Source organism: Mobula hypostoma, chromosome 24, assembly GCF_963921235.1.
Source record: "Mobula hypostoma chromosome 24, sMobHyp1.1, whole genome shotgun sequence".
Lineage (NCBI taxonomy): Eukaryota > Metazoa > Chordata > Chondrichthyes > Myliobatiformes > Myliobatidae > Mobula > Mobula hypostoma.
Window position 1 is genome coordinate 51551688 of NC_086120.1, and position 23677 is coordinate 51575364.

At 46.5% G+C, this 23677-nt stretch overlaps 1 protein-coding gene across 1 annotated transcript in view; it reads right to left on the bottom strand.

Annotated features, from left to right (window-relative positions):
• Window positions 1–11011: 11011 nt before the first annotated feature.
• mef2b (myocyte enhancer factor 2b) overlaps window positions 11012–23677 on the bottom strand; it is a 140060-nt gene continuing 127394 nt past the window's right edge. Inside the window, exons 8-10 of the mRNA XM_063032301.1 lie at window positions 15490–15592; window positions 12404–12548; window positions 11012–11261 (exon numbers count right to left, since the gene is read on the bottom strand). Of these exons, the coding sequence (XP_062888371.1) occupies window positions 11012–11261; window positions 12404–12548; window positions 15490–15592 (498 nt within the window). The remainder of the gene's footprint in view (window positions 11262–12403; window positions 12549–15489; window positions 15593–23677) is intronic.

The window sequence follows — 23677 nt, forward strand, 5'->3', positions numbered from 1 at the left end:
GAAGTGGAAATAGATGTGATCACATGGACAGAAAACTGGCTCAGTAACACAGCAGGAGACAGGAGTGAAAAGAAGTTTTGAACATGTGGGAAGAGCCAGGAGTTGGGATCAGTGACAGTGTTTCAGTATGTTGGTCTGTAACTGACCCAATGCCTGCCTGGCTATCTCAGAATCTGGGTATCCCTGGAATCTGGATATCTCTGGAATCTGGGTATCCAGGAATGTGTCTATCCCTGAAATCTAGGTATTTCTGGAATGTAGATATCCCTGGGAGTGTGTTTTCAATACCCCACAAAGGCAATAAATACCACACCATATGTATGAACAGTTTAGAAACATAAAAACATAAAAAACCTACAGCACAATGTTGTTGTTCGTCCATTGTCGTCGATGAAGACCTCGATACCATTAGTGATGGTGATGGTGCCGAGACTAGCGTGTGATTTGGATTTAAGTGAGGGAGAGTTGCGCAGTGTCAGCCTCACTCTCTCTTCCCAATTCCCATCTGGATCCAGTGGCAAGACAAGAGTCGAGATGGCTGGAGATGGGACTCGGTGCAGTGGATGACCAGGACGTCTTCTGTGTCTTGTCATGCTCTATGCATTCCATGACACTTGCAGAGACCACCTTCTTGGACCTTCCATTGGTCTCATTCGTTCAATCCGCCGGAGTCTGTCATCACATGCTGTGCTGAACATGTACTTTCTTTAGAAATTACCCAGAGTAACCCATAGCCCTCTATTTTTCTAAGCTCCATGTACCTATCCAGGAGCCTCTTAAAAGACCCTATCGTACCTGCCTCCACCACCGTTGCCAGCAGCTCATCCCACGCACTCACCACTCTCTACGTAAAAAACTTGCCCCTGACATCTCCTCTGTATCTACTTCCAGGCCCTTAAAATTGTGCCCTCTTATGTTAGCCATTTTAGCCCTGGGAAAAAGCCTCTGACTATCCACACAATCAATGCCTCTCATCATCTTATACACCTCTATCAGGTCACCTCTCATCCTCCGCCACTCCAAGGAGAAAAGGCCAAGTTCACTCAACTTATTCTCATAAGTCATGCTCCCCAATCCAGGCAACATCTTTGTAAATCTCCTCTGCACCCTTTCCATAGTTTCCACATCCTTCCTGTAGTGAGGTGACCAGAACTGAGCACAGTACTCCAAGTGGGGTCTGACCAGGGTCCTATATCACAAGATCACAAGGCAAGGGAGCAGAAATAGGCCAATCAGCCCATCGAGTCTGCTCTGCCACTCCACCATGAGCTAAACTATTCTCCCATCTAGTTCCAATTTCCGGCTTTTTCCCCATATCCCTTGATACCCTGACTAATTAGATACCCATCAATCTCCTTCTTAAACACCCTCAATGATTGGGCCTCCACAGCTGTATGTGGTAATGAATTCCATAGATCCACGACCCTCTGGCTAAAAAAATTTCTCCTCATCTCTGTTTTAAATGGGTACCCTCGAATTCTGAGACTGTGGCCTCTTGTCCTGGACTCACCCACCAAGAGAAACAGCCTTTTCACATCTACTCTGTCCAACCCTTTCAACAGTAGAACAGAGGAATCTGGGAATACAGATACAAAATTCCCTAAAAGTGTCGTCACAGGTAGATAGGGTCGTAAAGAGAGCTTTTGGTACATTGGCCTTTATTAATCAAAGTATTGAGTATAAGAGCTGGAAAGTTATGATGAGGTTGTATAAGGCATTGGTGAAGCTGAATCTGGAGTATTGTGTTCAGTTTTGGTCACCAAATTGCAGGAAGGATATAAATAAGGTTGAAAGAGTGCAGAGAAGGTTTACAAGGATGTTGCCGGGACTTGAGAAACTCAGTTACAGAGAAAGGTTGAATAGGTTAGGACTTTATTCCCTGGAGCGTAGAAGAATGAGGGGAGATTTGATAGAGGTATATAAAATTATGATGGGTATAGATAGAGTGAATGCAAGCAGGCTTTTTCCACTGAGGCAAGGGGAGAAAAAAACCAGAGGACATGGGTTAAGGGTGAGGGGGGAAAAGTTTAAAGGGAACATTAGGGGGGGGCTTCTTCACACAGAGAGTGGTGGGAGTATGGAATGAGCCGCCAGATGAGGTGGTAAATGCGGGTTCTTTTTTAACATTTAAGAATAAATTGGACAGATACATGTATGGGAGGTGTATGGAGGGATATGGTCCGTGTGCAGGTATGTGGGACTAGGCAGAAAATGGTTCGACATATACAAGAAGGGCCAAAAGGCCTGTTGCTGTGCTGTAGTTTCTATGGTTTCTATGTTTCTATGAGATCCCCTTTCATTCTTCTATACTCTAATGAATACAGTCCAAGAGTCGACAAACGCTCCTCATATGTTAGCCCCTGCATTCCAGGAATCATCCTCGTAAATCTTCTCTGAACTCTCTCCAACATCAGTACATCCCTTCTAAGATAGGAGGCCCAAAACTGCACACAGTATTCCAAATGAGGTCTCACCAGTGCCCCAGAGAGCCTTATCAATACCTCCTTACTCTTATACACTATTCCTCCTGAAATGAATGCCAACATAGCATTCACTTTCCTTACTGCCGATCCAACCTGGTGGTTAACCTTTCGGGTGTCCAGCAAGAGGACCCCCAAGTCTCTTTGCACTTCCGATTTTTGAATTTTCTCTCCATCTAAATAATAATCTGCCCAATTATTTCTTCCAAAATGTACAACTGTACATTTCTCAACGTTGTATCTCATCTGCCATTTCTTTGCCCACTCTCCTATACTGACCAAGTCTCTCTGCAACCTTTCCGTTTCTTCAACACTTTCCTGCTCCTCCACCCATCTTGGTGTCATCCACAAATTTAGCCACAAAACCATTTAATCCATAATCTAAATCATCGATATACATTGTAAAAAGAAGCGGCCCCAACACCGACCCCTGCGGAACACCACTAGTAACCAGCAAACAATCAGAATAGGATCCCTTTATTCCCACCCTTTGCTTTCTGCCTATCAGCCAATGCTCCACCCATTCCGATATCTTTCCTGTAATTCCATGGGCTCTCATCTTATTAAGCAGCCTCTTATGCGGCACCTTATCGAAGGCCTTTTGAAAATCCAAATACACAACATCCACAGCCTCTCCCTTGTCAATCTTATTTGAGATTATCTCAAAAAATTCCAGTAGGTTGGTGAGGCAGGATCTTCCCTTCATGAAACCATGCTGGCTTGGGCCTATCTTGTCATGAACCTCGAGGTATTTCATAACCTCGTCCTTGAGGATTGAGTCCAATAACTTTCCAACTACCGATGTCAGACTAATAGGTCTGTAATTTTCTTTTTGCTGCCTCCCTCCTTTCTTAAACAGCGGGACTACATTTGCGACCTTCCAGTCCTCCAGAACCATGCCAGAGTCTATTGATTTCTGAAAGATCATTTCCAATGTTTCCACAATCTCCAAAGCCACCTCCTTCAGAACCCGTGGGTGCACCTCATCTGGTCCAGGAGACTTATCTATTCTTAGTCCATTTAGCTTCCCAAGGACTTTCTCTCTAGTAATCTTGACTGTACCTAATTCTATTCCCTGAGACCTCCGGCTATCAGGTATGTTGCTAATGTCTTCCACTGTGAAGACTGATGCAAAATACTCATTTAGTTCCTTTGCCATCTCTTTGTTACCCATTATAATTTCTCCAGCATCATTTTCAATCGGTCCTATATCTACCCGTGTCACTCTTCTACTCTTCATATATTTAAAAAAAACTCTAAGTATCCTTTATAAGGTTAATTGCCAACTTCCTTTCATAATTGATCTTTTCTTTCCTAATAACTTTCTTAGGTTCCTTCTGTTAGTTTTTAAAAAGTCATCCAGTCCTCAGTTTTCCCACTAATTTTTGCTTCCTTGTACGCCGTCTCTTTTGCTTTTATTTTAGCCTTAACCTCTCTCGTTAGCCACATTTGTGCCATTTTTCCATTCATGATTTTCTTTTTTCTTGGAATATATTTTTCCTGCACTTTCCTTATTTCTTGTAGGAATTTCATCCAATTCTGCTCTACCATCCCTCCATCTAGCTTACTTTTCCAATCTACTTGGGCCAGTTCCTCTCTCATACCACTGTAATTTCCTTTGTTCCACTGAAATATCGATACACCTGATAGCAGCTTCTCCTTTTCAAATTTGAAACAGAATTCAATCATATTATGATCACTACTTCCAAGGGGTTCCATTACCTCCAGCTCCTTAATCACCTCAGGTTCATTACAATCCAAAACAGCCGGTCCCCTGGTGGGCTTCTGGACAAGCTGCTCCAAAAAGCCATCCCGTAGGCATTCTACAAACTCCCTCTCCTGAGATCCAGTACCTTCCTGACTTTCCCAATCCACTTTCATATTAAAATCCCTCATAATTATCTTGACATTTTCCTTCTGACACGCTTTTTCTATTTCCAGCTGTGACTTGTAGTCCACATCCCGGCTGCTGTTTGGAGGTCTATATATAACTGCTATTAGTGTCTTTTTACCCTTGCCATTTCTTAACTCGACCCATAAGGATTCTACCTCTTCTGATCCTATGTCCCTTCTTTCTATTGATTTGATATTGTTGCTTACCATCAGGGCCACGCCACCCCCTTTACCTACCTTCCTATCTTTCCTATACACTGTGTATCCTTGGATATTCAGCTCCCAATCACATCCATCATTTAGCCATGACTCAGTGATGGCCACAATGTCATATCTTTTAACCTGTAGCTGTACAGCAAGGTCATCCACTTTATTTCTAATGCTGCACGCATTTAAGTACAGTACATTTAGATCAGTATCTGTTACCGATTTTATTATATTTCTATCGCACAGCAAATTATCCTGTCTATTCACCTGCCTGTCCTTCTTGCCATCTTTGCTGCACAGTATCTTTGACTTATTTCTATTTTACTCTTCCTTGACCCTAACACCCTGGTTTCCTTCCCCCACCAACTTAGTTTAAACCCTCCCTAACAGCTATATTAAACAATCCCACCAGGATATTAGCGCCCTTTGAGTTCAGGTCTAACCCAATGTCTTTGTATAAGTTATACTTCCCCCAGAAAAAGATCCCAATGATCCAAGAATTTGAAGCCCTGCACCCTGTACCAGTTACTTAGCCACACATTCATCTGCTTAATTCTGCTATTCTTAACTTCATTAGTGCATGGCTCAGGCAGTAATCCTGAGATTATTACTCTGGAGGTCCGGCTTTTCAATTTTCTTCCTAGCGCCCAGTAATCTTCCTTCAGGACCTCCTCTCTTTTTCTGTCTATGTCATTGGTACCAACATGTACCAAGACTTCTGGCTGCTCGCCCTCTCTCCTCAGAATACTCTGGACCCGATCTGAGACATCCCATACCCTGGCACCAGGGAGGCAACACACCATCCGGGTATCCTTGTCTGGCTCGCAGAATCTCTTGTCTGTTCCCCTCACTGTGGAATCCCCGAGAACTACTGCATTTCTCCTTGCTCTCTCGATCACGGCGCTGGACAGAGTGCCAGAGTCCCGTTCGCTGTGGTCTTCCTCTGTCAGGTCAACCTCTCCAACAGTATCTAAAACGATATATCGATTTCTGAGGGGGACTGTCATAGAGGTGCTATCCACAATCTCTCTAAAGGTATTATCAATCACCTCCTCACTTTCCCTAATTAGCTGATTTCCCTAATTTCCCTATATAGCTGTAACACTACCTCTCAGCTCTTGAACTCAATCCCATGGTCGATGAAGGCCAATGCACCGTATGCCTTCTTAACCACAGAGTCAACCTGTGCAGCAGCTTTGAGTGCCCTATGGACTCAGACCCCAAGATCTCTTTGATCCTCCACACTGCCAAGAGTCTTACCATTAATACTATATTCTGCCATCATATTTGACCTACCAAAATGAACAACCTCACACTTATCTGGGTTGAACTCCATCTGCCACTTTTCAGCCCAGTTTTGCATCCTGTTGATGTCCCGCTGTAACCTTTGACAACCCTCCACACTATCCACAACACCCCTTTGTGTCATCAGCAAATTTACTAACCCAACCCTCCACTTCCTCATCCAGGTCATTAATAAAAATCACGAAGAGAAGGGGTCCCAGAACAGATCCCTGAGGCACACCACTGGTCACCTACCTCCATGCAGAATATGACCCGTCTACAATCACTCTTTGCCTTCTGTATGCAAGCCATTTCTGGATCCACAAAGCAAGGTCCCCTTGGCCCATGCCTCCTTACTTTCTCAATAAGCCCTGCATGCGGTACCTTATCAAATGCCTTACTGAAATCCATATACACCACATCCACTGCTCTACCTTCATCAATATGTTTAGTCACATCCTCAAAAAATTCACTCAGGCTTGTAAGGCACGACCTGCCTTTGACAAAGCTATGCTGACTATTTCTAATCATATTATGCCTCTCCAAATGTTCATAGATCCTGCCTCTCAGAATCTTTTCCATCAACTTACCAACCACTGAAGTATGACTCACTGGTCTATAATTTCCTGGGCTATCTCTACTCCCTTTCTTGAATAAGGGAACAACATTTGCAACCTTCCAACCCTCTGGAACCTCCCCCGTCCCCACTGATATTGCCAAGATCATTGCCAGCGGCTCAGCCTCCCACAGTAGCCTCGGGTATATCTGATTCAGTCCCAGAAACTCATCCAACTTGATGCTTACCAAAAGCTCCAGCACATCCTCTTTCCTAATATCTATATGCTCAAGCTTTTCAGTCCACCGTAAGTCATCCCAACAATCACCAAGATAATTTTCTGCAGTGAATACTGAAGCAAAGTATTAAGTATCTCTGCTATCTCCTCCAGTTTCATACACACTTTTCCACTGTCACACTTGATTGGTCCTATTCTCTCATGTCGTATCTTCTTGCTCTTCACATACTTGCAGAATGCCTTGGGGTTTTCCTTAATCCTGTCCACCAATGCCTTCTCAATGGCCCCTTCTGACTCTCCTAATTTCATTCTTAAGCTCCTCCCTGCTAGCCTTATAATCTTATAGATCTCTATGATTATCTAGTTTTTTGAACCTTTTGTAAGCTTTTCTTTTCTTCTTGACTAGATTTTCAACAGCCTTTATAAACCACAGTTCCTGTACCCTACCATCCTTTCCCTGTCTCATTGGAACGTACCCATGCAGAACGCCATGCTAATATCCCCTGAACATTTGCCACATTTCTGCCGTACATTTCCCTGAGAACATCTGTTCCCAATTTATGCTTCCAAGTTCCTGCCTGATAGCTTCATATTTCCCCTTACTCCAATTAAACCTTTTCCTAACATGTGAAGGAGATAGAATTATGATCACTATCTCCAAAATGTTCTCCCACTGAGAGACCTGACACCTGACCAGGTTAATTTCCCAATACCAGATCAAGTACAGCCTCTCCACTTGGAGGCTGATCTACATATTGTGTCAGGAAACCTTCCTGAACATACCTAACAAACTCCACCCTATCTAAACCCCTCACTCTAGGGAGATGCCAATCAATATTTGAGGAATTAAAATCTCACACCACAACAACCCTGTTATTATTACACCTTTCCAGAATCTGTCTCCCTATCTGCTCCTCGATGTCCCTGTTACTATTGGGTGGTCTATAAAAAATATCCAGTAGAGTTATTGACCCCTTCCAGTTTCTAACTTCCACCCACAGAGACTCAGTAGACAATCCCTCCATGACTTCCTCCTTTTCTGCAGGCGTGACACTATCTCCGATCAGCAGTGCCATGCCCCCACCTCTTTTGCCTCCCTCCCTGTCCTTTCTGAAATATCTAAAGCCTGGTAGTCTAAGTAGCCATTCATACCCCTGAGCCATCCAAGTCTCTGTAATGGCCGCAACATCATAGCTCCAAGTACTGATCCACGCTCTGAACTCATCCGCTTTGTTCATGATACTCCTTGCATTAAAATAGACACACCTCAAACCATCGGTCTGAGTGCATCCCTTCTCTATCACCTGCCTGTCCTCCCTCTCACACTGTCTACAAGCTTTCTCTATTTGTGAGCCAACTGCCCTTTCCTCTGTCTCTTCAGTTTGGTTCCCACCCCCCAACAATTCTAGTTTAAACTCTCCCCAGTAGCCTTAGCAAACCTCCTGCCAGGATTTTAGACCCCTGGGATTCAAGTGCAACCCGTCCTTTTTGTACAGGTCACACCTGTCCCAAAGATCCAGAAATCTGAATCCTTGCCTCCTGCTCCAATCCCTCAGCCGCACATTTATCCTCCACCTCACTCTATTCCTATACTCACTGTCACATAGCATAGGCAGTAATTCCGAGATTACTACCTTTGTGGTCCTGCTTCTCAACTTCCTTCCTAACTCCCTGAGGTCTGTTTTCAGGACTTCCTCCCTTTTCCTACCTATGTCGTTGGTACCAATATGTACCACAACTTCTGGCTGTTCACCTTCCCACTTCAGGACCCTGGCAGGTGGGAGGCAAACACCCATCCGTGTTTCCTTCCTGCGTCCACAAGACAAGCTTTTCACCGTATCTTGGTACGTGTAACAATAAAAAACCAATGCCAATAGATTGCTGCTGCCTGATGCGTCAGAGGGTGTGAGAATCACCCAGCGGGTCTGCACCCAACATTAAACCCCGAGACGGTTTGTATTAAACCGGGCCCTCCGAGGATTTCATCCTTGAATGGGCTCCGCGTGGGAAAGTTGCCTCCCTGCCTCGCGACTCCACCGCTCCGGTATTTGGCGGGGGGCGGCGGCGGGATTAAGACAGACGGAACACGGAACCAGAAATCGCAATAAGAACTTTATTTGTTTTTTTTGTTAACTTAATAAAACAGTGATTTCACGGAAGAATCCCCTCAATTCCGAGGAGTTTGATGTGCGTCGATTGGGCATGAAAAATCAACATTTGCCATGCTCGAGAACCTTCTGGAAACCCTCCAAGGTGGTACATAGTCAGGTAGTGTCGGTTTGAACCTCTGGAAGGTGGGAAGGAGGGGTTAGGAGTTTCTCTCCGCCTCAAGGTCCCTCACTGCTGGTGTGAGCGGCCCAAAGCACCGAATCTAGAAAACTTCTCTCAAATCTCCGCCAGCAACTCCCAACCGATCCATCTGCCTGAGTTAGCGGCTCCACACTGCCCCTGCATAGTGCATACCGCTCCGTACAGACCTTGTTATACTCAGTCCTCTTCTGGAAAGATCTCCTCCCGGAAGTCTGCTTCCTCACGTAACTCTCCCCTCCACCCGTAACTTCCCCTCTTCCTATAACTCTACCCTTCACCCGTAACTCCCCTCCTCCCGTAACTCTCTCCTCCACTCGTAACTCCCCCTCCTCCCGTAACCACTCTCCCTCCTCCTATAACTCTCCCCTCCACCCGTAACTCTCTCCTCCTCCTATTACTCTCCCCTCCACCCGTAATTCCTCCTCCTTCCGTAATTTCCAGTGAGGTTCTGATCCATTGACACGGGAGGAGAGGGTGGGTGACCAGGAGGTGTAAGGAAGGGGAGAGGAGATAAGGACAGGGTGGAGGGGGAGGCAGGTAGGGGAGGATGAGGAGATGAGGACAGGGTGGAGGGGGAGGCAGGTAGGGGAGGACGAGGAGATGAGGACAGGGTGGAGGGAGAGGCAGGTAGGGGAGGACGAGGAGATGAGGACAGGGTGGAGGGGGAGGCAGGTAGGGGAGGACGAGGAGATGAGGACAGGGTGGAGGGGGAGGTAGGTAGGGGAGGACGAGGAGGTTCTCATTCACCTGGGCTAGCGAGCATCAGGTAGTTGGTTGAACCACGCCCCCGGAGCCAGGAGCTGATGGTGACCTTGCACAGTTTGCCCGACGCACCCCGGCATTAACCGGGTCCCACATGATACAAAAGGAAGAGAGAAAGTGACTCTAAAGTCCGTTCGCACTGCGAAGAAACTTTCACTTTTAAAAATAAACATAAGGGAATTTAACCAAAAATGACCACTTTTTGAATCAGGCCAACGTTAAACAAAACACAATCGTCAAAGACCGCGATTCCCGGGAGGAACTTGTAGCGACCACGAGAGGTCAAGAAACTCGGGACTGACCCCAGACACTTCCTTCACCGAGAGTTGAATAGTCCGACGCCCCTGGGGAGATCTCTGTAGCGGAGTACCTTGGTCTTGAGGTGTCCCGCGAACCCTCGCCTTCCGTCTGGCGGGATTTTGCCCCGTCTCGCATCTCGCCGCTGCTGGGGTGGGAGATCTATGCCGGGACCGCCGTTCCGGCCGTGGGCCGTTGGCCTGGGGATCCGCCTCTGGGAAGCGCTCTCGGGGGTGTGTGCGCAGCCCCTCCAGCGCTCCAGCGCCCACCTTGTATCAGACGGGTGCTCCCCCGCCTGCCCTTTCGCCATAAATTGGCGCAGTGAGTCTGGTGTTGGGTCCCCTTTGCGATCCCTCCCCCATCCCCGCTGGTTGATGCCCCTGTCCCAACCAGTGGCGGCAGGAATGCATCCCCAGACCTGGCTGTCCACCCCAGCAGCATTGAGGTAGCTGGTCCGGTGGGCAGTGTCTTTAGGTTCGTCCATTCCCCAGGCCGGTGCAACAGGAGGGTCAGGGCATTAACACCTCCGGCGGTACAGACCAGCGGCGGGTGGGTGAGTGGAGAGAGAGGGGTGCCCAGTGGCCGTGAACTTCACTCACCCACCGATCGCCTTCCTGGACCATCGGCCCTGAACCAGGAACGGAGCTCAGGACCTCGCCTGGCCAGTGGCGACCAGAAGACACGCGAGCAGAACCAGGCCGTTTCCGAAACTTGTTTCCCTGATGGGGAATTGAACCTGGAGAATGGCGGTGAAAGCGGCGAATCCTAAACACTAGATGACCGGAGAACCGAGACACGGGGCAGGGGGTGGGAGGGGAACTGCCCCCAGTGACCCTGGAAAAGAAGGAGCGCCGAAGGTTTGTCCTCCAGTTCGCTGAGGCTGCGGGAGGAGGTGCCGGAGAGTCGCCAGCCTGGTTCCCGGAGGGTTCGAGGTGGCGGACGGCTCTTGCCCGGGAACGGGACCGGTAGCCGCCACTCAATCCGTCATCTCTGCCACCGGTCGGCGAGGCGCAGCCGCTTGGCGCTGAGACCGTCTTCGCCCACCGACTGTGGCCGGCTCAGCACGATCGGGCATGCGAAGGCCTTGCCGTAATCCTTGGGGTCGTTGCAGGATCCGAGGTGCTGGAACAAGCCGCTGCCACCGCCGGAGCTGTCGCTGTGGGGGGACGCCCGCTCCGACTTGACGCTGACCATCGGGAAGGGCGAGTGGGGCAGCTGGGAGGGGCTGCTGACCCTGCGGGTGGGGTGGAAAGAGGCAAAGGTTAGAACCCGAGGGGAATGGAGGAGGAGGAGGGAGTGAGGGGCGAGTGAGGAAGTGGATGAGTGAGGGAGGAAGGGGGTAGGGTGGGAGGAAGGGAGCAAGGGAAGGGTAGGGGTGGGGCCTGGGACCAATTTATGTCCATCCCTGGGAGAGTGCTCCCTCTCTCCCTTCCTCCTCCTCTTTCTTTCTCAATCCCTTGCTCCCTCCTTTGGACAGTATTCCCTCCCTCCATTGTACAAGCACCGCCTCCCTCCCCCCCTCCAGAAAGTGCCACCTCAGTTGAAGAGTGTCCCTCCTTCCTTCTGGTAACGGCCTCTCTCCCGGATAGTGCTCCCTCCAGCACGCCCTCTCTGGTCCTCGTTTTCCCTTCCCATAAGCCGTAAACACAGACTCTTGGATCAGACAACTGTTAATCCAACTGGGGAAGCCCCTGCAGTTGTGAGTCGGTGCTGATTGGATGATATCCAGGGCCTCTCGGCATCATTGTTTATGGAGAGATGGGGCCTTTGAACAGATGGGACTTAGGGTGAGTAAAGTACTGGTCAGGATGGAGGCCATTGGCTGATTCTCCCAGAGACTAGACTTCCTGTTCATCACGTGTGAAATTACCGTCCCTCACTTACTGAGTTTTGCCAAAAGACTTATCCTGCTGTTGTCGGCAGAGGTTGTTGTGGTTCAGGTGGTAGTCCTGTTTGTGGTGGTTGGTAGGCTGGAATTAGCAGGTTCCTCAACTGAAACCACCAAGTCGTACCCACAATCCCAACAAATAGCAGGTATACTGGAACACCGGACTCGAAAACAGTTGCTTACCCCAAGCAGGAAGGCTGATCAGCACCTCCACCCAGTAACCCACCCCTCCACACCCACAACCACCACTACGTTATCATTCCCTGTCAGTCACTCCTGTGCCTAGCACCACTCTATGGTCATCCAATCAATCTATGTATGTAAGCTATTTATGTATTTATATTTATTGTGTTCTTTATCTTATTGTGTTTTTGTGCTCATCAGATCCAGAGTAACAATTATTTTGTTCTCCTTTACACTTATGTACTGGAAACTGAATCTTGGAGCGAGCAGTCACTGCAAAGGTGCCTGGCGAGGGTTTGACTTACCCAAGAGAGGGGTGCGCGGAGGGCTGAAGGTTGGCCTGGTGCTGATGAGGATGTTGCCGTAAGTGCCAGATGGAGCCTTGGTCCTGATGGGCCGTCCCCGCCGGGTTGTACACAGACACTGGAGCGTTGTCAGGAAGAGAGTACCCTAGGAGACAGGAAAGGATTTCCAGTGATGGAATAACTGTGAAGTCAACAGTCAAGTGAACTGTGATCTGGGAGAGTTGAACTGGAAGCCAGGCAGGAACTGGTAATACTGCCATGGACAGTCCCAAGCCTGTCCATGAGAGAAGGAGGGTTATGCATTGGGCCAGCAACCCCATCCCATAAAATTCCAGAGCTACAGAAAGTCCAACAGAAGCTCCAAAGACCTCGTCCCGGTGCTAAATGGGCTAATTCTGCTATGTCCCACATAGGCACACAACTCCACCGTGGACAGTCCCAAGCCTGGATGTGAAAGGAGGGTGGGTTATGGGGTGAGCAGCTCTAACCCGTAAGAACTCAGAGCTACAGAAACACTAGCAGAAGCTCCAAAGACCTCTCCCCTGGAGAGGAAGGATATGCCAAGAAGATGGGCTACATTTGGAGACAATTTGAAATTGCCAACAATTTGCCAAGGACAGAGGACTCCAGTGAGCTGTTTTTAGTGGCCTATGCCCAGTAGGGGTGATGAGGTCTTAAGAAGAGGAGACAGGAACTGGATAAACACTCGAAACACAAGAGATTCTGCACATGCTGGAAATTCAGAGCAACACAAACAAAATGCTGGAGGAAATCAGTAGGTCAGGCAGCATCTATGGAGAAGTACAAACTGTCAGTGTTCCAGACTGAGATCCTTCACCAGGACCCTTTCATTGCAGGGTAAGCATTTTGTGAAGGAAGAAGATTTAGTTAGTCCAAAATTCTCTGGAGAACATAACCCATTAACTGTTTGGGCATGATATGATCCTGGGAATGAAAGGGTTAACATGGGATGGCCCTGGGCCTGTACTCATGGGAGTTTAGGAGGAGGAGGGGGTATCTAATTGAAACCTACAAGCCCTACATGGAGTGGACATGGAGAGGATGCTTCCTATAGTGGGGGAGTCTCGGACCAAAGAGCACAGCCTCGGAACACAAACAATCCCTTTAGAAGAGAGATGAGGAGGAATTTCTTTAGCCAGAGGATGATGAATCTGTGGAATTCATTGCCACAGATGGCTGTGGAGGCCAAGTCATTGGGTATATTTAAAGCAGAGGCTGATAGGTTCTTGGTTAGTCAAGGTGTTAAAGGTTACAGGGGAAAGGCAGGAGAATGGGGCTCCGATTATCAGGATACACACACGTCAACACCTACAACCATGAGATTCTTTTTCTGCGGGCATACTTAGCAAATCTATAGAACAGTAACTGTAAACAGGATCAATGGACAACGAACTGTGTAAGTGCAGACATAAATAAATAGTAATAAAGAACAAGCATGAAATAGCAAGGTAAAGAGCCCTTAAATGACTAAAGTTGTCCCCTTTTGTTCACAAGCGTGAGGGTTGAGGGTAGTAAATGTTCTTGAACCAGGTGGTAATAAATCAGCCAAGATGAAATATCAGAGCAAACTCAGTCGGCCAAATGGCCTAATTATGCTCCCATGTCTTATGGTCTTCCGGATATTAAATTAGACGATTCACTCTCTCTGCTGGAACTGGAGAGCTCTGCCTGTATCAGGCTGCAGACAAGAGGAGCTCCTCCTGATCCAGCCAGTATCATTTTCTCCCCACAGATTCTGCACGACCCAGCGTTCTCCACCAGGTTCAGTCAACAGCTCTGGAAGACAGGACTTGGGAGAGCACCAGTTTGCAGTCCTGGTCCGCTATCACAGCACGGAGGGGCCAGCTGATACACCCCGGAATGGAAAATCCTACAAAGAGAAGTGGAAATGGCCCATCACGTGTAAAACCCTCTCCACCATTCAGCACGTCTATATGGAGCGCTGTCGCAGGAAAGCAGCATCCATCATCAAGGGCCCCCACCACCTAAGGCCATGCTCTCTTCTTGTTGCTGCCATCAAGAAGGAGGTCCAGGAGCCTCAGAATTCACACCACCAGGTTCAACAACAATTATTATCCCTCAGCCTTTAGGCTTAAATCAAAGGTGATAACATCACTCAACATCACTTACCCCATCCCTGAAATGTTCCCACAACCCATGCAACAACAGGAATTCTGCAGATGCTGGAAATTCAAGCAACACACATCAGAGTTGCTGGTGAACGCAGCAGGCCAGGCAGCATCTCTAGGAAGAGGTACAGTCGATGTTTCAGGCCGAGATGCTGCCTGGCCTGCTGCGTTCACCAGCAACGTTGACGTGTGTTCCCACAACCCATGCACTCACTTTCAAGGACTCCATCTCGTTCTGAACATTTATTGCTTATTTATTATTATTATTATTATTATTATTTGTTTTTTTCCTTTTTGTATCTGCAGTTTGTTATCTTTTGCAGATTAGTTGGTTGTCTGCCTTGTTGTTTGCAGTCTTTCAATGATTCTATTGTGTTTCTTTGTATTTACTGTGAATACCTGCAAGAAAATGAATCTCAGGTTTGTATCTGCTGTGTTTGGGACTGAGCTCACATGGCCACCAGGTGGCAGCACTACACTGCGTCTGACAGTGCTGGGACCTGGGACTCAGCGGGTGACTCCATGCTCTCCGGTGCTGTAATTAACCACTTCCTAGTCTGTGAGATTCATCAAGCGGGCCCTTCACAAACACTCCCCTTTGCTTCAGCCCAAAATGTTTCTCTGCACAAACGGACACAATTTCAAAATTGTGGGATCATGCTTTTGGAGGAGTAAGGAAGTATGTGTCCTTTTGTCTTTGTCACGGGACAGTGTAGGGGGAGCGTCACGCTGTGCCTGACTCCAGGACTTTGTGATGGGTTGCTTCATTCTGTATCTAACATGTACCCTGGTGATGACTGAGGGATAGTATAGAGGGAGCTTCACTCTATAGAAACCAGTAACCTCCAAACTCATGTTTACAAACCTATCACTATGGAGAACAGAATTATAATTAATTTGAATACCCAAGCCACACTAAACAGCCAACATTCTTACCAGTCACACCGGTGGAGTAACCTCCAAGCCCATGGCCAGTCACACCAGGGTTTGCCATGGTAACCATCAACGAGCTGGGATGACCAGTTGATGTATTTGTTCTCTGATGAGAGAGGGAGACAGAAAGAGAAAGAGAAAATGGTATGTTAGATCCACAAATTATAGAATATTTATTTTGTTTTCTGTTTACATTTGTGTGATAATTTCTGTCCATCGTGGTGAGTGAAGAAACACTTTATGGTGCAAGCTGTAAGATCAGGTTTGATTCCCACTGTTGCCGATAAAGAGTTTGTGTATTCTCCCCATGACCATGTAGGTTTCCTCCAGGTGCTAGTTTCCTCCAATGTTTCAATGTACATGTGACAAAAAAATCTAATCTTTAAATTGTTTCCAATGTTTCCACGATACAATAGACCTATCCAGGTCACTCACACACTTGACACTGGGAAAGTCACTCATCTTTGCCATGCCCAGTTCTGACGAATGGTTATCAATCTGATCTGTTTCTCCCTTCCCATAGATGCTGCCCGACCAACTCCGTATTTCCTCTACTTTCTCAGTTCATTGCTGCCATAGTTTGGGTTAAACCTGTCATAAATCACACATTCGTCTGCTGTGTCAAACAGCTTCAGTTTGAGGCTTGTACTGATTTTTGGTTCAGTGTGACATTGTGGAGAGACTGTCCCTGGGAGACTGGACGGTGACCCCCAGCTCTCTACATACACTCAGTGGCCACTTTATTACGTACACTGTATGCTAATACCATTATCTAATCAGTCAATCATGTGGCAACAACTCAATGAATAAAAGCATGCAGACATGTTCAAGAGGTTCAGTTGTTGTTCAGACCAAACATCAGAATGGGGAAGAGATGTGATCTAAGTGACTTTGACTGTGGAATGATTATTGGTGCCAGACAGGGTGGTTTGAGGATCTCAGAAGCTGCTGATCTCCTGAGATCTTCATGCACAACAGTCTCTAGAGTTTAGAGAGAATGGTGTGAAAAACAAAAAAAAACATCCAGTGAGTGGCCGTTCTGTAGGCAAAAATGCCGTGTCAATGAGAGGTCTGAGGAGAATGACAAGACTGGCTCAGCCTGCCAGGAAGGTGACAGTAACTCAGATAACCACGCTTTACAACAGTGGCGTGCAGAAGAGCATCTCTGAACACACATCTCGAACCTTGAAGTGGATGGGCTACGGCAGCAGAAGACCACGAACATACTGTTCTAAGAAAGTGGTTACTGAGGGTTCCACTGCTGTTGGTGTTGGGCTTGGGTCAGTCTGGATCAGTCATTGAGTCATGGGGTCAGAGAAAAGTACAGCACAGGAACAGGCCCTTTGGCCCATCTAGTGCATACTGAAACATTTAAACTGCCAGGACCCATCAGCCCGCACCGAGACAATAGCCCTCCATATCCCTACCTTCCATGACCTACACCAGAACCATAGCCCTCCATACCCCTACCATCCATGTACCTGCCCAAACTTCTCTTAAGTGTTGAAATTGAGCTCGCATGCACCACTTGTGCTGGCAGCTCGTTCCACACTTTCACGACCCTCTGAGTGAAGAAGTTTATGTTCCCCTTAAACTTCTCCCCTTCACCCTTAACCCATGACCTCTGGTTGTAGTCCCACCCAACCTCAGTGGAAAAAGCCTGCTTGTATTTACCTTATCTACACCCTCATAATTCTGTATACCTCTATCAAATCCTACCTCAATCTTCTATGTTCTAAGGAATACAGTCCAAACCTATTCAATCTTTCCTTATAACTCGGGCCCTCCAGACCCAGCAACATCCTCGTAAATTTTCTCTGCAATCTTCCAACCTTATTTACATCTTTCCTGCACACAATACTCCAAATTAGGCCTCACCAACGTCTTATACAACTTCAACATAACATCCCGACATCTGTATTCAATACATTGATTTATGAAGGGCAAAGTGCCAGAAGCTTTCTTTATGATCCTATCTAACTGTGACACTACTTTCAACAAATTGTGTACCTTGTATTCCCAGATCCCATTGTTCTCCCACACTCTCCAGTGCCCTACCGTTCACCATGCTAGACCTCCCCTGGTTGGTCCTACCGAAGTGCAAGCTATGATAGCCTTCCTACACCCTCAATCTTGGCGTCCTCCGCAAATTTGCTGATCTAGTTAACCACATTATCATACAGATCATTGATAAAGATGACAAATAACAAAGGGCTCAGCACTGATCCTGGTGGCACACGAGTCACGGACCTCCATTCAGACAGGCAACCCTCTACTACCACTCTGTCTTCTCCCACGAAGCCAATGTCTAATCCAATTTACCACCTCAAGCGGCTGAACCTTCTTGACCAGCCTCCCATGTGGCTGCTCGTCAAATGCCTTCCTAACCTCCATTGAGACAACATCCACTGCCTTGCCTTCATCTACTTTCCTTGTAACTTCCTCAAAAAACTCTGTAAGATTGGTTAGATATGACCTTACATGCACAAAGCCACACTGACAATCCTTAATCAGTCCATGTCTATCCAAATATATTCGACCCCTTAGAATACCTTCCAATAACTTTCTACAATTGATGTCAGGCTCTTCAGCCTATAATTTCATGGTTTCTGTTTGAGTCTTTTTTAAACAGCAGAACAACATTGGCTCCAATTCTCCAATCCTCTGGAACCTCTCCTGTCACTAAAGACGTTTTTAATATCTCTACTAGGGGTCCAGCAATTTTTGTACTTGCCTCCAGTAGGGTCTGATGGAACACCTTGTTAGGCTCTGGGGATTTATCCACCCTGATTTACCTCAGGGTTGCAAACACCTCCTCCTCTGTAATCTGTACAGGGTCCATGAAGTTGATGCCACTTTGCCTCACTTCTGTACAGTTACAGAGAATGCATTTAAAATCCCCAAACATGGATTACCACTCTGGTCTTCCAAAGGACCAATTTTGTCCCTTGCAATCCTTTTGCTTTAAACATGCCTGTGTAATCCTTTAGGATTCTCCTTCACCTTGTCTGATAGAACAACCTCATGCCTTCTTTTAGCCCTCCTGATTTCTTTCTTAAGTGTTCTCTTGCATTTCTTGTACTCCGTAAAAACTGCATTTGTTCCTACTTGCCTATACATGTTATACCCTAATCAGGGCCTCAATATCTCTTGAAAACCAAGGTTCCCTACACTTGTTATCTTTACCTTTTATTCTGATGGGTACATATAAGCTTTGTACTCTCAAAATTCTGGTTTTGAAGGACTTCCACTTTCCATAAGACCATAAGATATAGGAGCAGAATTAGGACATTGAGTCTGCTCCACCATTTCATCATGGCTGATCCAATTTTCCTCTCAGCCCCAGTCTCCTGCCTTCTCCTTGTATCCCTTCATGCCCTGACCAATCCAGAGTCTATTGACCTCTGCCTTAAGTATACATGAAGACTTGGCCTCCAAGTGCACCTTTGCCAGAAAGCTGCCGGTCCCAATCCATTCTTGTTGGATAATTTCAGATACTGTCAAAATTGGCCTTTCTTCAATTTAGAATCTCAACCGCAGACCAATCCTATCTTTTTGCATATTTACATTGAAACTAACGGCATTGTGGTCACCGGATGCAAAGTGTCCCCTACACAAACTTCTGTCACCTGCCCTGTCTCATTCCCTAATCGTTTATGGTCAGCATGGGTAGTTGTGATCAGCCAGAGTCAGTTTGGGCCAGACATGGTCAGCTTGGATCAGCAGGGGTCAGTTTGGATCAGCTGGGGTCAGTTTCGATTAGTTTGGATAAGTTATGGTCAGTTTGGATCAGTCGTGGTCAGTTCGGTCAGTCGTGGTCAGTTCAGTCAGTTGTGGTCAGTTCAGTCAGTCGTGGTCAGCTTGTGTCAGTTTGGATCAGTCGTGGTCAGTTTGGTCAGTCGTGGTCAGCTTGGGTCAGTTTGGATCAGTTCGGTCAGTTGTGGTCAGTTTGGATCAGTCGTGGTCAGTTCGGTCAGTCATGGTCAGTTCGGTCAGTCGTGGTCAGTTTGGATCAGTCATGGTTAGTTCGGTCAGTCGTGGTCAGTTTGGGTCAGTCGTGGTCAGTTTGGGTCGGTTGTGGTCAGCTTGGGTTGGTCGTGGTCAGTTTGGGTCAGCTTGGGTCAGTCCTGGTTACTTTGGGTCAGTTGTGGTTAGTTGGGTCAGTTTGGATAAGTTGTGGTAAGTTATGGTCAGTTTGGATCAGTTTAGGTCAGTTTGGATGAGTCATGGTTAGTTTTAATTTCATAGAAACATAGAAACATAGAAAATAGGTGCAGGAGTAGGCCATTCGGCCCTTCGAGCCTGCACCGCCATTTATTATGATCATGGCTGATCATCCAACTCAGAACCCAGCCTTCCCTCCATACCCCGTGACCCCTGTAGCCACAAGGGCCATATCTAACTTCCTTTTAAACATAGCTAATGAACTGGCCTCAACAGTTTGCTGTGGCAGAGAATTCCACAGATTCACCACTCTCTGTGTGAAGAAGTTTTTCCTAACCTCGGTCCTAAAAGGCTTCCCCTCTATCCTCAAACTGTGACCCCTCGTTCTAGACCTCCCCAACATCGGGAACAATCTTCCCGCATCTAGCCTGTCCAATCCCTTTAGGATCTTATACGTTTCAATCAGATCCCCCCTCAATCTTCTAAATTCCAACGAGTACAAGCCCAGTTCATCCAGTCTTTCTTCATATGAAAGACCTGCCATCCCAGGAATCAATCTGGTGAACCTTCTTTGTACTCCCTCTATGGCAAGGATGTCTTTCCTCAGATTAGGGGACCAAAACTGCACACAATACTCCAGGTGTGGTCTCACCAAGGCCTTGTACAACTGCAGTAGTACCTCCCTGCTCCTGTACTCGAATCCTCTCGCTATAAATGCCAGCATACCGTTCGCCTTTTTCACCGCCTGCTGTACCTGCATGCCCACTTTCAATGACTGGTGTATAATGACACCCAGGTCTCGTTGCACCTCCCCTTTTCCTAATCGGCCACCATTCAGATAATAATCTGTTTTCCTATTTTTGCCACCAAAGTGGATAACTTCACATTTATCCACATTAAATTGCATCTGCCATGAGTTTGCCCACTCACCCAACCTATCCAAGTCACCCTGCATCCTCTTAGCATCCTCCTCACTGCTAACACTGCCACCCAGCTTCGTGTCATCCGCAAACTTGGAGATGCTGCATTTAATTCCCTCATCCAAGTCATTAATATATATTGTAAACAACTGGGGTCCCAGCACTGAGCCTTGCGGTACCCCACTAGTCACCGCCTGCCATTCTGAAAAGGTCCCGTTTATTCCCACTCTTTGCTTCCTGTCTGCTAACCAATTCTCCACCCACACCAATACCTTACCCCCAATACCATGTGCTTTAAGTTTGCACACTAATCTCCTGTGTGGGACCTTGTCAAAAGCCTTTTGAAAATCCAAATATACCACATCCACTGGTTCTCCCCTATCCACTCTACTAGTTACATCCTCAAAAAATTCTATGAGATTCGTCAGACATGATTTTCCTTTCACAAATCCATGCTGACTTTGTCCGATCATTTCACCGCTTTCCAAATGTGCTGTTATCACATCCTTGATAACTGACTCCAGCAGTTTCCCCACCACCGACGTTAGGCTAACCGGCCTATAATTCCCCGGTTTCTCTCTCCCTCCTTTTTTAAAAAGTGGGGTTACATTAGCCACCCTCCAATCCTCAGGAACTAGTCCAGAATCTAACGAGTTTTGAAAAATTATCACTAATGCATCCACTATTTCTTGGGCCACTTCCTTAAGCACTCTGGGATGCAGACCATCTGGCCCTGGGGATTTATCTGCCTTCAATCCCTTCAATTTACCTAACACCACTTCCCTACTAACATGTATTTCGCTCAGTTCCTCCATCTCACTGGACCCTCTGTCCCTTACTATTTCTGGAAGATTATTTATGTCCTCCTTAGTGAAGACAGAACCAAAGTAATTATTCAATTGGTCTGCCATGTCCTTGCTCCCCATAATCAATTCACCTGTTTCTGTTTGCAGGGGACCTACATTTGTCTTTATCAGTCTTTTCCTTTTTACATATCTATAAAAGCTTTTACAGTCCGTTTTTATGTTCTCTGCCAGTTTTCTCTCATAATCTTTTTTCCCCTTCCTAATTAAGCCCTTTGTCCTCCTCTGCTGAACTCTGAATTTCTCCCAGTCCTCAGGTGAGCCACTTTCTCTGGCTAATTTGTATGCTACTTCTTTGGAATTGATACTATCCCTAATTTCTCTTGTCAGCCACGGGTGCACTACCTTCCTTGATTTATTCTTTTGCCAAACTGGGATGAACAATTGTTGTAGTTCATCCATGCAACCTTTAAATGCCTGCCATTGCATATCCACCGTCAATCCTTGAAGTGTCATTTGCCAGTCTATCTTAGCTAATTCATGTCTCATACCTTCAAAGTTACCCCTCTTTAAGTTCAGAACCTTTGTTTCTGAATTAACTACGTCACTCTCCATGTTAATGAAGAATTCCACCATATTATGGTCACTCTTACCCAAGGGGCCTCTCACGACAAGATCGCTAATTAACCCTTCCTCATTGCTCAAAACCCAGTCCAGAATAGCCTGCTCTCTAGTCGGTTCCTCGACATGTTGGTTCAAAAAACCATCCCGCATACATTCCAAGAAATCCTCTTCCTCAGCACCTTTACCAATTTGGTTCACCCAGTCTACATGTAGATTGAAGTCACCCATTATAACTATTCATACATGAATAGATCACTAAGAGATGGAGACTTTAGGAAGATGAGTGTCTGGGCAGCTGGAGGCATACCAGTGATGGAGGAGAGATAGTTGATACCAAAGATCAAAGAGCCAAGTTGGTGAGTCCAGGAAGTCAAGGCCCAATGGCTGAAACCTGGCCTCCAAGTCCGTGAGTCCACTGGAGGCTCGAGGCAGCCTAACCTGGGTGGGTGTGTGTGTGTGTGTGTGTGTTGGTGTGAGTGAGAGAGAGAGAAGAAAAGAAAAAGAAGGTGGAAGGACTGTGTGTGAGTATAAGTATTACGGTAGGATAAAGGGAATTACAGAGGCATGACAGACGAGCTGGCCAAAGTTGCTTGGAAGGGAACACTAGCAGGGATGACAGCAGAATGGCTAGAGTTTCTGGGGTCAATTCAGAAGTCGCAGGATAGCTATATCCCAAACATGAAGAAGAATTCTAAAGGAAGGATAAAGCAACCATCAAAGACAGCATAAAAGCAAAAGAGAGGGCATATAATAGAGTAAAAATTAGTGGGAAGGTAGAGGATTGGGAAACTTTTAAAAACCAACAGAAGGCAACTAAAAAGCCTTAAAGAGAGAAAAGATGAAATAGGAAGGTAAGCCAGCCAATAATATAAAAGAGGATACAATTTTTTTTTCAGATATATAAGGAGTAAAAGAGAGATGAGAGTAGATATTGGACTGCAGGAGAGGTAATAATTAGGGACAAAGAAATGGTGAGCAAACCTAATAAGCATTTTGTGTCAGTCTTCAATGTGGAAGACACTAACAGAATGCCAGAAATGCAAGAGCGACATGGGCAGAAGTCAGTGTTGTTGCTGTTACTAAGGAGAACATGAAAATTCTGAAGGTAGATAAGTCACCTGGACCAGATGATGTACACCTCAGGGTTCTGAAAGTTAGCTAAAGAGATTGTGGAGCCATTAGTAATGGTCTTTCAAGAATCACTAGATTCTAGAATGTTTCTGGAAGACTGGGGATTTGCAAATGTCACTCCACTCTTCAATAAGGAAGGAAATTATAGGGTAGTTTGCCTGACTTCAGTTGTTGGGAAGATGTTGAAGTCTAATATTAAAGATGTGGTTTCAGGGTACTTGGAGGCACATAACAAAATAGGCCAAAGTCAGCAAGGTTTCCTTCAGGGGAAATCTTGCCTGACAAATCTATTGTAATTCTTTGAGGAAGTTACAGGCAGGACACACAAAGGAGAATCAGTGGACGTTGTGTACTTGGATTTTCAGAAGGCCTTTGACAAAGTGTCGAACATGAGGCTGCTTAGCAAGATAAGAGTCCATGGTATTACAGGAAAGCTACAGGAGAGAAGATTGCCGAATTGGCAGGGGGCAAAGTGTGGGAATAAAGGGGGTCTATTCTGGTTGGCTACCGATAACTAGTGGTGTGCTGCAGGGGTCAGTGTTTGGACTG